At 43.8% G+C, this 12,042-nt stretch overlaps 1 protein-coding gene and 1 pseudogene across 3 annotated transcripts in view; both read right to left on the bottom strand.

The window, feature by feature from the left end:
- Nucleotides 1–882: 882 nt before the first annotated feature.
- LOC308245526 (small ribosomal subunit protein eS24-like) lies at nucleotides 883–4,215 on the bottom strand (annotated as a pseudogene). Its single transcript has one exon. The product of its transcript is annotated as a small ribosomal subunit protein eS24-like (transcript).
- Nucleotides 4,216–5,148: 933 nt separating this feature from the next.
- GALNT6 (polypeptide N-acetylgalactosaminyltransferase 6) overlaps nucleotides 5,149–12,042 on the bottom strand; it is a 35,653-nt gene continuing 28,759 nt past the window's right edge. For both annotated transcript variants that reach the window (XM_080662912.1, XM_080662913.1), the window contains 4 exons: nucleotides 11,614–11,745; nucleotides 10,912–11,013; nucleotides 7,740–7,892; nucleotides 5,149–6,846 (listed from right to left, as the gene is read on the bottom strand). In XM_080662912.1, the coding sequence (XP_080519038.1) occupies nucleotides 6,733–6,846; nucleotides 7,740–7,892; nucleotides 10,912–11,013; nucleotides 11,614–11,745 (501 nt within the window). In that variant the 3' untranslated portion in view covers nucleotides 5,149–6,732. The remainder of the gene's footprint in view (nucleotides 6,847–7,739; nucleotides 7,893–10,911; nucleotides 11,014–11,613; nucleotides 11,746–12,042) is intronic.

Here is a 12,042-nt window from a genome sequence, read left to right as displayed (position 1 = left end):
AAGTAGAGCTTGGGGAGGAGGGCTGAGCTGGGCTGGGGACCAGGGTCTCTTTTGTCATTCTCCCCCCATGTCCTACCTCATTTGGAGAGTAAGGAGACAGCTCTAGCCTTAGGATGAGGGGTTTAAGAGGAGGCTTTAGGGCCTCCTAAAAGTTACCCCTCAACATCACATACTCTAAAGTGTACCTTTAAGGGCAGGGCCAATATCACATCCATCTCTGTATCTGTGGCCTAGCCCAGAGAAGCCCAATCTGTATTTGCTTAAAAACCAAAATCTTTAGGTCCTGACCAGGTGGCTCAGTTGGTTGGAGTGTTGTTCCATACACCAAAAAGGTTGTGGGTTCAATTCCCGGTCAGGGAACATATCTGAGTTGTGGGTTGGGGTGCATAGAGGAGGCAATTGGATAGATGTTTCTCTCTTTCTCTCTCTCAAATCAATAAAAACATATCCTCAGGTGAGGATTATAAAAAAAAGAAAAAAAGAAAGAAAAACTAAATTCTTTAGGACTACATTTAATACTTTCACAACCAGTGTCAAATCTACATGCCCTGCATCATCTCCTAGTGGTAGGCATAGATGGTGACTTTGGTCGTACTTTTTATTTTATTTATTTAAGAAAAAAATTTTTTTGGGGGGGATTTCTCTTTCTTTTTTAAAATGTATTTTTATTATTGATTTCAGAGAGGAAGGGTGAGGGAGAGAGAGATAGAAATATCAATGATGAGAAAGAATCATTCATCAGCTGTCTCCTGCACGCCCCACACTGGGGATCGAGCCTGCAACCCAGGTATGTGCCCTGACTGGGAATCGAACTGTGACCTCCTGGATCATAGGTCGATGCTCAACCACTGAGCCATGCCAGCCGGGCTCTCTTCTTTTTAATGATGCTGATTGCTTGAGGGCAGAGAGAAAGAGCAGAGGCATCATAAATGCTGAGTCTAAATTCTCAATGTATGTTCTTCCGAGAAGACTACCCTGGAAATGTCCAGAGGGAGTGACACATTGTTGACAAATCTTATGCACCAACATTGACCTTCACAGTCTCCCTGATTTTTTTTCTTCTATTCTTGTGTTCCTTTGTTTTCTTGAGGTCTTCTTCTTTTCATATAGGCCATGTCTTGCAAGTCCATGTTTGGGTTCATTTTTCTTTGCATAATCTAAGGAATCATAAATCATGCCAAAGTCAGTTGTCTTGCCATCACCAAAATGGGTTCTGAATCCAAACACAAAGATGACATCTGGTGTGGTGTTATACAGTTTGGCTAGTTTTTCCCGAATTTCTGTCTTGGGTACTGTTGCCTTCCCTGGGTGAAGGATGTCAATGACCATTTGTTTCTGCTGAAGTAGTCTGTTGGTCATGAACTTCCTGGTTCAATAGTTACTGTGCCTTTATGATAGAAGTTGATCTTCAAGCAACCAGGGAGGAAAGGAGAACCACTCTCCTCTGGCCAATTATATCAACAGAAGGACCCTGGACAGCACTGGTGTGTGGGTGTGGCCAGATCAGGAAGCCTACCACACCAATCTCTTCTTCTTTTTAAAGAAGGCCTTTTAACATTTCTTGTAATACTCCTCAGCATTTTCTTTTCTGGGAAGCTCTTTATCATTTGATTCTGAATGATAGCTTTGCTGGATAGAGTAATCTTGGCTGCTTTTCATCACTTTTTGTGTCAATATTTTGTGCCAATCCCTTCTGACCTACAAAGTTTCTGTTGAGAAATCAGCTGTCAATCTTATGGGAGTTCCCTTGTAGGTAACTAACTGGTTTTCTCTTGATGCTTTCAAGATTCTCTCTTTGTCTTTAACCTTTGGCATTTTATTATTATTATTTTTAAAAGACACATTTGCCTGGCCAGCATGGCTCAGTGGTTGAGGGTCAACCTATAAACCAGGAGATCTCAGTTTGATTCCTGGTCAGGGCGCATGCCTGGGTTGCAGGTTTAATCTCCAGGAGGCAGCTGATCAATGATTCTCTCTCGTCATTGATGTTTCGATATCTTTCCCTCTCCCTTCCTCTCTGAAATCAATAAAAAGATATTTAAAAAGATATTTATTCAGCATCATTATCTAACTATTACATTTAGCAATCAACAGCATGGGTGCAAAAAAATCTATATTAAAATCCTTTGTTAGAATGCTTTACACTTTCCACAGAACATAAACTAAAATAACCTGTTATACAATTAGTCACAAATACAGTCCTTGAGTTTTTGTTTATTTTTTAGAACTAATATATATATCAACTGGTTGCCTCCAGGCTCTGGGATCAAGCCTGCAACTGAGGTATGTGTCCTTGACTTGAATCGAACCCAGGACCCTTCAGTCCTCAGACTGAGGCTCTATGCACTGAGCCAAACTGGCTAGGGAAGCCTCAATATTTTTGCTCATTCACGTGAGTATTGTCTAAAACATACCTTCCTTGTAGCAGCTAGGTCCTGTCACTACTGTGCTTGGCTGAGTTCATAAATCTGCTGTAACCTGTAGCTTTCCTGTCACTTTTCTGGCTCTCCTCTTCTGCTAAGCTTTGTTTCCTGGCAATAATTAAAACCTTCTGTCACTGCCATAACTATTGCTGCTGCTGGAACCATCATAGCCATCTTGGTTTCGTGGTTTGGCAAAGTATTGGCTTCCACCATCATAGGGGCCTTCTACTTCCAACGTTTCTTCCTTTCATAGGTTCAAAATTTGAAGATTGATTATTGTAATTGCCAAAATCATTGTAGTTTCACCACCTCCAAAATTGCTTCCATCATTACCAAAACATTAGAGCCATCCCCACTGCCGCCATATCCACCACACCACAGCTGCCACCAAAGCCACCTCGATCACTGAAGTTTTCTCCACAACCAACATTGTCACTCTCACCAAAACTACCTCCACAACCACTTCCAAAGTTTCCAGAGACACTGTATGGCATACACCGACACAACCTTAAAAGCAAAACTTTGAAGACAGTTAACTACACTGGAGTTCAATATTCACAATAGGACATGGTCCATTGAAACACAATTTTCTAGGATTACCCTCATTTTCAAAGAGATTGCATTAAGTCCAGTTTTAGTTTGGCCTGATTATTTGCATAAACACAACAAGAATAGTAATTGATCAAATTGATCACACAGGCTCTTTCAAATCTGCTTTGATGAAATTTTTGCAAGGAATCTTAATAAACTTTCTCTTATAATTTGGAAAAATAAATAAGTAAAAAGAAAAAGAATGAATTAGACTTAAATAAAGTGACACGAAAAATGTTGCTGATATAGTAAAGAAATCAAGTGTACATGTGCATTTGTAGATTTACAAAAAAGCAGTTTCAAAGGGCTTTTACCAAGTAATAAAGTTATATCTAGAGAATGAATTACTAGGTATAGGAGCATTGTGAAGATAAATTTCACTTTTTAAACTCACATTTTCTGTATTATTTGACTTTTGTACAGAATTACTTTGTAATTAAAATATAAGTAGATAATAAATTCTGGGACATGTAGCTCTTCTTGGCAATGGCACCATTATTTTCAAGTGGGAAATAAATCCCCAAAGGGGATCAGCCATTCAATGCTAAGATAAGAGGCAGATAGCAGCACAGGGCTAGCAGCAAGGTTTTAAGGTTTTAGGTAAGCTCTGAGAGTGGTTAAAGGGGTGGACTTTAAGGAAGAGGGCAGATGTCAGGTTAGGGCAAGACCCACCTTGGCTACAGAGAGGCAATGAAGCTGGTTTCTTGAGCCTTTCTACCACCCATGTCAGTGCTCTCTCCCTCTTCTTGACTACCGCCCTTCCCTACTCCTCTACTCACCCCCAAACCTGGGCCTCTTCTATAGGTATGTCGTGTGGTCTTTTCTCTCTTGTGCTGCATCTCTCACTTCCAGTTAACTCTTATGATTGCCCCTGGGGGAGGCTATGCTGTTTTTGGGTAGGGACAAGGAATCACCTTAGGGCACCTTGGCTGAGCATATATCATAAGATTGGGCTGGAGAGCTGTTGGGTGATGTTATAGATGTACGAGGGATTTTGGGATAAGTGGCAAATAAGGCCTGATAAATGATTAGATGTTTAATTCAACCAGAGTAGGGCTAGGGTTAGAGTTAGTGACCATGGCTCCCTATGGCTCACCTGACTTATTAGCATGACATTCAAAGCCTTCTCAATTGGGCCCCAACCCCCTATTCTACAGGGCTGACCTACCCAGTAGGCATAGCAGGCACAGTGCCTAAGGCCCACAATACTTTTTTTAGGGGCTCAAAAAAATGTTTTATTTTATTTATTTAATTTAAAAAATATATTTTTATTGATTTCAGAGAGGAAGGGAGAGGGAGAGAGACACATCAATGATGAGAGAGAATCACTGATTGGCTGCCTCCTGCACACCCCCTAGTGGGGATCAAGCCCACAACCTGGGCATGTGCCCTGACTGGAAATCGAACCATGACCTCCTGGTTCATAAGTCAATGCTCAACCACTGAGCCAGGCTGGCTGGGCTGTTTTTCTTTTAAAACCATAATAAAATGAATACCATCAGCCTGGGTTATATTCATTTTTATACCAAAGCAGTTATAAAACATAATTTTAAATATTTTTTTATGAAGGCAAAAGTGCTCATGAAAGTTATAACGTGGCTCTGATCTTCTAGCTTCTACATCTACTGCTCCTTCACCCTGATGTCCTCTTGGTTTCCCAGATCCACTTGTACCTTTGACCCTCTGTATCTCTTCTCATGCTAGATCATTTCTTGTATGAGCTCTTTGTTTATTAAGTCCTTCCCACCTGAGGACTCATCCTTTGAGGTCTAAAGTCAAATGTCACCATCTTTGTGAGGCCTTCCCTGACCCCCCTGAAGTTTAGGGCCTAAATGGAAGGAATTGTTCTGACTTACCTAGCACATCTCTGAACACTCCATGACTTGCTTACATCTCTGTTTCTCCAGCTAGAGTGTGAGTTTCACAGGGGAATAGCCTCATCTTATAACTCCTCATGTCTACTTATGCTTGACACACAGTACGTAGGCCGGAGGATGTGTGGGAACAAGAGCAAGTTGCTGTGATGGACTTTTCAGATGTGTGTAGTTCTTCACAGCCTGAATCAATAGATTCTTCAAAGGGATCAGCTAAGGAACCATGCAGGGGGTGGAGGAATCCAATGCAAACTTCCTTTACCAAAGCCATAAAACCTTTATTTCTACAGGGATCTCATGTCCAATTCTCTTCTCTTTCTAGAAAAGACCTTTCCACTCCAGGCTACATCATGGGAGAGGCTATGCTCTGTCTTCTCCCTTTGGCTGGGCTATCCCAGAATGTTTCCTCTACAGGATCCTGAAGGCTCTTCAGGGACCTAGGAGACCCGCAGTACTGAGTTGCAGGGAAGGAGAGGCAGCTGTGGTCCCTTGGCACCCTCACATGGTGATGCCCAAGATGACAGCCTGCTACTGAAAGTCATAAGGAATTCTGAGTCCAAGTGTGTAGGGTCCGACTTCTTAGAAAAGAGCTGATATGCATGTCAGGTCTGCTCCACGCGAGGGCTTCATGTGAGTACAGCAGACCAGGGTAGTCATGCAGTCGTGTTTGAGTATACACTGTCCTTAATTCCTCAGCTTTCCTACAACTCTTGTTAGCCTTATCTGGGTCCTAGCTTCAGGGTTGCCAATGCCTTGCTGTTTGGCCTTGGGCAAATTACCTCACTTATTTGCCTTCAGTTTCATAATAGGAAAATGATAAGATTGGACTAAAATGATGGTTTTCAAATTGTCTTACAGAATTTTAGAAGTTCAGGGGCTAGTGGACATTGCCCCTGTCTATCTTCAATTTCATCCATGGCTACTTTGCCTTTTATTAGATTACATATGGGGCACTAAAAAAAAAAAAAAAAAAAAAAAAGGTTCTGGGACTTAAACCTGAGAATCGCTGGCTCCATGAACTGTATGGTTTCCCTCATGGCTACCTAGCTCCATTGTTCTGAGCTTTATAGAGACCAACCAGCCAGAAATGATCAGAATGCAGGGAAGAGAGAATGGGAATGGCGGTGGCTAGTTTAGTGTTTTTGTGGTGTAGTGGAAGGCGCCCTGGTTCAGTATCCAAGTTCAAGCCTCAGTTTTGGCTCCCACCATCCACTAGCTGTGGGACTACAGACAACCTCCTTTACCCTTCCCTGCCTCAGCTTTCTTATCTGTAAAATGGGCATGCCAGTCCCTGTCCAGTCTTTCTTACAGAGCCATTGTGCAGATGAAGTAAAATAAAGGATTCCTATCAGAGTGTTTTCTGTAAACCATAAATGGCTCTATAAACTTGGCGTACTATTAGCAAGGGAGTTGCTCTTAGACCGCTAACAGAGGGATCTCTGCTAGAATATATTATGTCACTAGATTCTGTATGCCCAGCTCTAGATGATCAGGTAGTCACGACATGGATGCAGAGGTACTTTTCTTGAATTCAGCATTGCTGCCTTGGGCCCTATCCCAGGAGCTTTCTCTGCTTTGGAAGTCTCTGTTTCTCGGACAAAAGGAAAGCTCTGGGTCAAGTACTATGTGTTCTTATAGTCTCTTCCATCAATCTGGAGAAAAGAAAATGGGCCCAATGTTGTTGCAAGGAGTAGAAAGGTCCTGCCTTGACATCCAAAATTAGGTTTAAACTCCATCTTTAAGGCCTACAGAGAAGCTGATGATCAGGTTCCCAAACACTAGGTTCCCCAAAATAATGTTTCCTGAGAGACTTGTGGGAACTCCCACAGGGTATGATCTGGGGCCTAGATGAAGAGCCAGTGCTGGTGGGGGTCACCGGGATTGCAGGAGGCCATGGCTGGCTTTTTGTCCTCAGACGTCAGGCAGGTACCAGATCCTGAGTTCCTGATGAGTTGATCCTAAAAGATGACATAGCAAAGGGTCAACCTGGGCCTCAGTCCTGTAACAGTGCTACCTAGGGGGCAATAAATAGCACTGTTACAGGTCTGGCAACATGCCAGACACTCTTATGGGATGCATTCCTGAGTTTCCACTTGTGTCAATTACCCACCCCAAGCTTTAGCCTGAATGGCTGGAAAAGAGGAAAGCCCAGGGGCTAACTGAAAAAGGCTTTAGGGCCTGCCTCCTCCAGATGGCCTGTGCCACTGCTGCCTACCTCCACTTTCTGCCTTGGATCTTATTTAGACTCCTCCCTTCCCTGTAGCCCCAAGGTTAGCCTCCTCTTTCCCTAACCCAGGGACTGAAGATTGGTGTAGAACAGAGTGAGCTAGTTTGTGCTCAGTACTATAGAAGTTACATTAAAAACCCTGAGGCAGTGTGGTATAATGGGAAGAGCCTGTGCTTTCAAGTCAGACTTATCTGAGTCTGAATCTCAGGCCTGCCATTTACTAGCAATGAATCTTGGGCCAGCCACAAACTTGCTGAGCTTCTTGGGAAGAACCACTGAAATATTAATCAAATCAATGTATGTGAGTGCATAGTTTTGTGCCTGACACATGGAGGGCAGGCAGGAACCATGAGAGACTCTTCACTTTCATCTACTTAGGTTCAGTCAAAAAATACTTGAGCCATGACACACCTGACCCTATCTTTCTATCAGCCAGAACCAGCCATCATCAAACATTACTTAAGCCCTGGGAACTCTGCCTGTGACCAAGCCCTCACCCTCCATACTTTCTACATAGTCTTGATCTACTCCATGGTATCTCAGGCATAAGATGCAGAAAATAAGGAGCGGGGAGGGCAGTGGTGGCCTCAGGTTCTTGATACTGAGCTTTCTGGGCCAACTTACCTGGGTTAATTCCCATTCCTCGTCCTTGGGGACTTGGCTGTTTTTGCCAGTGAAGTGACAGCTCCTAAGGCCCAAAGTGCCAGCACTGGCATGTAGACACAGCTGCTTTGCGATGTTGTGGCGAAGGTCCCTCTGGGTTGTGTACTCAAAGTACTATAAGTCAAGACAAGAGGTCTGAGAGACAGGCAGAGAGTTTACCCACCACCTCCCAAAGCCATCTGCCCTAAGATGCCAACCACAGATGGCCTCCTGGGGAGGCAAGTGAGTGAGCAACAAGACTTTAGTAATTCAAGTGTCACCTTCAGGAATATTTTTTTAAAATAAATCTTTATTGTTCAGATTATTACAATTGTTCCTCTTTTTTCCCCCATAGCTCCCCTCCACCCGGTTCCCACCCCACCCTCTGCTCTTACCCCCCCCCACCACTGTCCTCATCCATAGGTGTACGACCTTTGTCCAGTCTCTTCCCGCACCCCCCACACCCCTTTCTCCCTGAGAATTGTCAGTCCACTCCCTTTCTATGCCCCTCATTCTATTATATTCACCAGTTTATTCTGTTCATCAGATTTTTTTATTCACTTGATTTTTAGATTCACTTATTGATAGATATGTATTTGTTGTTCATAATTTTTATCTTTACCTTTTCTTCTTCCTCTTCTTAAAGAATACCTTTCAGCATTTCATATAATACTGGTTTAGTGGTGATGAACTCCTTTAGCTTTTGCTTATCTGTGAAGCTCTTTATCTGCCCTTCAATTCTGAATGATAGCTTTGCTGGGTAGAGTAATCTTGGTTGTAGGTTCTTGCTATTCATCACTTTGAATATTTCTTGCCACTCCCATCTGGCTTGCATAGTTTCTGTTGAGAAATCCGCTGACAGTCGTATGGGTGCTCCCTTGTAGGTAACTAACTGTTTTTCTCTTGCTGCTTTTAATATTCTCTCTTTGTCTTTTGCTCTTGGCATTTTAATTATGATGTGTCTTGGTGTGGTCCTTTTTGGATTCCTTTTGTTTGGGGTTCTCTGCGCTTCCTGGACTTGTAAGTCTATTTCTTTCACCAGGTGGGGAAGTTTTTGGTCATTATTTCTTCAAATAGGTTTTCAGTATCTTGTTCTCTCTCTTCTGGCACCCCCATAATTCTGATGTTGTGATGTTGTGGCGCTTGAAGTTGTCCCAGAGGCTCCTTACATTATCTTCATATTTTTGGATTCTTTTTCCTTTTTGCTTTTCCAGTTGAGTGTTTTTTGCTTCTTTGTATTTCAACTCTTTGACTTGATTCTTGCAATCCTCTAGTCTGCTGTTAGATCTCTGTATAATATTTTTTATTTCAGTCAGTGTATGCTTAATTTCTAGTTGGTCCTTTTTCATATCCTTGAGGGTCTCACTAAATTTATTGGCCTTTTCTAGAAAATTCTTGAAAAACCTTATAACCGTGGTTTTGAACTCTATATCCAGTCATTTGCTCTCATTTGTGATCTGTTTCTTTGTCTCTGCATTTTGGCTGCTTCCCTGAGTTGATAGAGTGGCTTTGTGTGCTAGGTGTCCTATAGGGCCCAGTGGCTCAGCCTCCCCAGTTACCTGAGGTGGACACTCTAGGTGCACCCCTTTGTGGGCTGTGTGCACAGTCTTGTTGTAGTTAAGCCTTGATTGTTGTTGGTATCACTGGGAGGAACTGACCTCCAGGCCAATTGGCTGTAAGGATCAGCTGTGCCTACGCTGGGAGAACTTCTGTGCTGGAGACACCCTTATGGGAGAAGACGTGCAAAAGCCTCTGTGCTCAGCTTGAATGGGGCAGAGTCTCAGGGCAGAGCAGACAGCCTTGGTTTCCCGTCAGCCCTGCCCTGATAGGCCCCTGTGTCTCAGTGTCCCATGGTAATCGCTGCAAGCACTTCTGAGAGAAAGCCACCCTCAAGTTTCGCCCACTGCCAGACAGTCCAGTTTCTCCCCAAATGAGTCTGGGTCCCCAGAGTCTCGCCCGGAACTGGAGTTCAGAGCAGTCAAGAGCTTTTGGGAGCTTTTTCTCCCTCCCGCTTGAGAAAGCCAGCCACGCACTCAGTTGCCAGTCCTCTCCGCACGCGTGTCTCAGTACCTCTGCCTCCTGCTGCTCCTCTGAGTCTCAGTGTGCTTTTCTCTTTTCTCCTAGTTGTAGAATTTCCACTCAGCCAGCCTTCCTGTGGTTCTGGATGATGTACGTTTTGTCTTTTAGTTGTAGTTTTGAAATTGTTGTGTGAGGCAGCAGTTTAGGTGTTTACCTATGCTGCCATCTTGGTTTCTCACCTTCAGGAATTTTTAACCATATCTGGGTTATACTGGAATAATAGTTAATTAATATTTTTTATTTAATTAAAATATTAACCTAACTTCATTTTAAGCATTATCTGTGAAGTCATGTGTCTGATACTCTAGTTCTTCTTTTTTTAATAGATTACTAGTAAAATAAAAAGGTTCACCAATGTACCACCTAAAATCATCATGCAGGCCAGTGGTACAGGGAATTGTTTTAGAATGACTATCTTCATATAGGCAGTCTTTTAGTGTCCCAAGCCACTCCTTCCCTTGCTTCAATTATGGTTCAAGTACTTCTTTCTTACCAAACGCTGGGCATTCAGGGTAGATTGAGGAACTTGGGCCAAAGATGTTACTAGTTATTCCTCAGGAAAGAGCTGGGCCATGGAATAAATTTTCAGGATGCTGGGTGACTGAGATGTCAGGAGGTGGTTGTTTTGGGGTCATTTTTGGGTGGTAGGATCACAGTGTTATTTTTTTGGCAGAAGAGGCACTGAAGATAGAAGTTGTATGTAGATGAGGGAAAGTGCTCAAAAATTTCCCACACTTACCCTAAAACATAACTTAGCAGCTGGCATCCTCCAGCAAGCCTTCTCTGATGAACAATCCTCCCCTCCCCCATCCCTTTCTAGCACCCAGCACTGATGCCCAGTGCTCTGTATGTCCCTAATTCAGACTTCAGACCTTGTCTGTCTCTGTCATGCTTTCTTCCTCAGACTGGGAGTTTTCTGAGGGCAGGGATGGTATCTCCTCCTCTCTCTGGACATCCCCCATCCTCGTCCTTTGGAAAGGACTATTTTGAGTGGAGGAAGGGGGACCCCTTACGAGAGGAGATGCTCAGAGACAGGCTTCTCTTGGGGCTGCCCCAGTAGGGTTGGGCTATATACCTGGTTGCCACCAAGACCATGGCAGGCATACATGATGAGAGGCTTCCCTCCATGGTTCTTCTCACCCACATCCAGGCATTGATTGATACCAAGGTTCTTTATCTGCAGAATGGGGAGCAGAGAGGGAAACCAGGACAGCATAGTCAGGAGATTTTTAGTTTGTGGTGTCAGGCCCAATTGGAATAAATTTGCATGACTGGATTTCTCCTCTGCTCATTAACCCAGATGCCTGAAGTTAATAGCAAAGTGAGGTGCACAGCCCAGAGGCTGGGCCAGGGCAGGCTGGGCATCCTCCTAGGCTGCTAGGTCTGTGGGAGAAGCCCTCAGCACATGGGATTTTCCTCATGAGCGATGGCTCTCAAAGTGTGATTCCCCAGATCATTAGCATCACCCATGAATTTGTTAGAAATGCATATTTTCAGGCTCCACCCCAGTCCTACTGAATCAGCAGCCTGTGTTTTAGAACTCCTTCCTGATGATTCTGATGCAGGTGAGCATTTGAGAGTGAGCCACTGCTTATAGGCTGTTTTCCTCATAAGGATTTTAGCTATCTCTAGAAGCTCCAAAGTCCTCCTTCTGGATAAAGAAGTGTGGAGAATAAAATTTAGCACTCGTTTGTCATCTGTCTGTGGGGAAAGTGTTCTTGAACTTCTCTAGGGGGTTCTGTGATGATGGGCAGGCAAGTTGGTTTTCAGGACTCACAGCTCCATAGAAGGTGGGCTTCAGGTCAGGAATAAACAACTCTGGGTAGATGTTGTGCAGGAACCAGGAAAAGTTACGACAATGTAGTTGTTCCCTCAGCTGCAGTCGTTCAGAAATGTCACCAAAGGATTTCTGTCAACAAGACAACCCCCTAAGGGTCAGTACCACCAGCCTTGACCTTCTTGCCTGCTTGAAGTAGTCCACAGTTCTTGGGGTCACTTTTTCCCAGAATAGGTCTCAGGCTCACTCTTGCTCAGGACCTGTTGGAGCTACTGCCCCAGCCTCACTTCCAATCCCAAACCCCATCTTGGCTTTGGGAACTCTAGCCATATCCCCCTTACTCCCTCATCTCCTGTCACTTCCCAGTTAGTTTCCTCCCAGCCCCATTCTGAGCCTCTCAGAGCAAAGCCAGTCCTCCTGGAAGAGGTT

Source organism: Plecotus auritus (assembly GCF_963455305.1).
Source record: "Plecotus auritus genome assembly, chromosome: 3".
Taxonomy (NCBI): domain Eukaryota; kingdom Metazoa; phylum Chordata; class Mammalia; order Chiroptera; family Vespertilionidae; genus Plecotus; species Plecotus auritus.
Note: the sequence above shows the minus strand (reverse complement) of the source record. Positions and strands in the feature narration are given on the sequence as shown.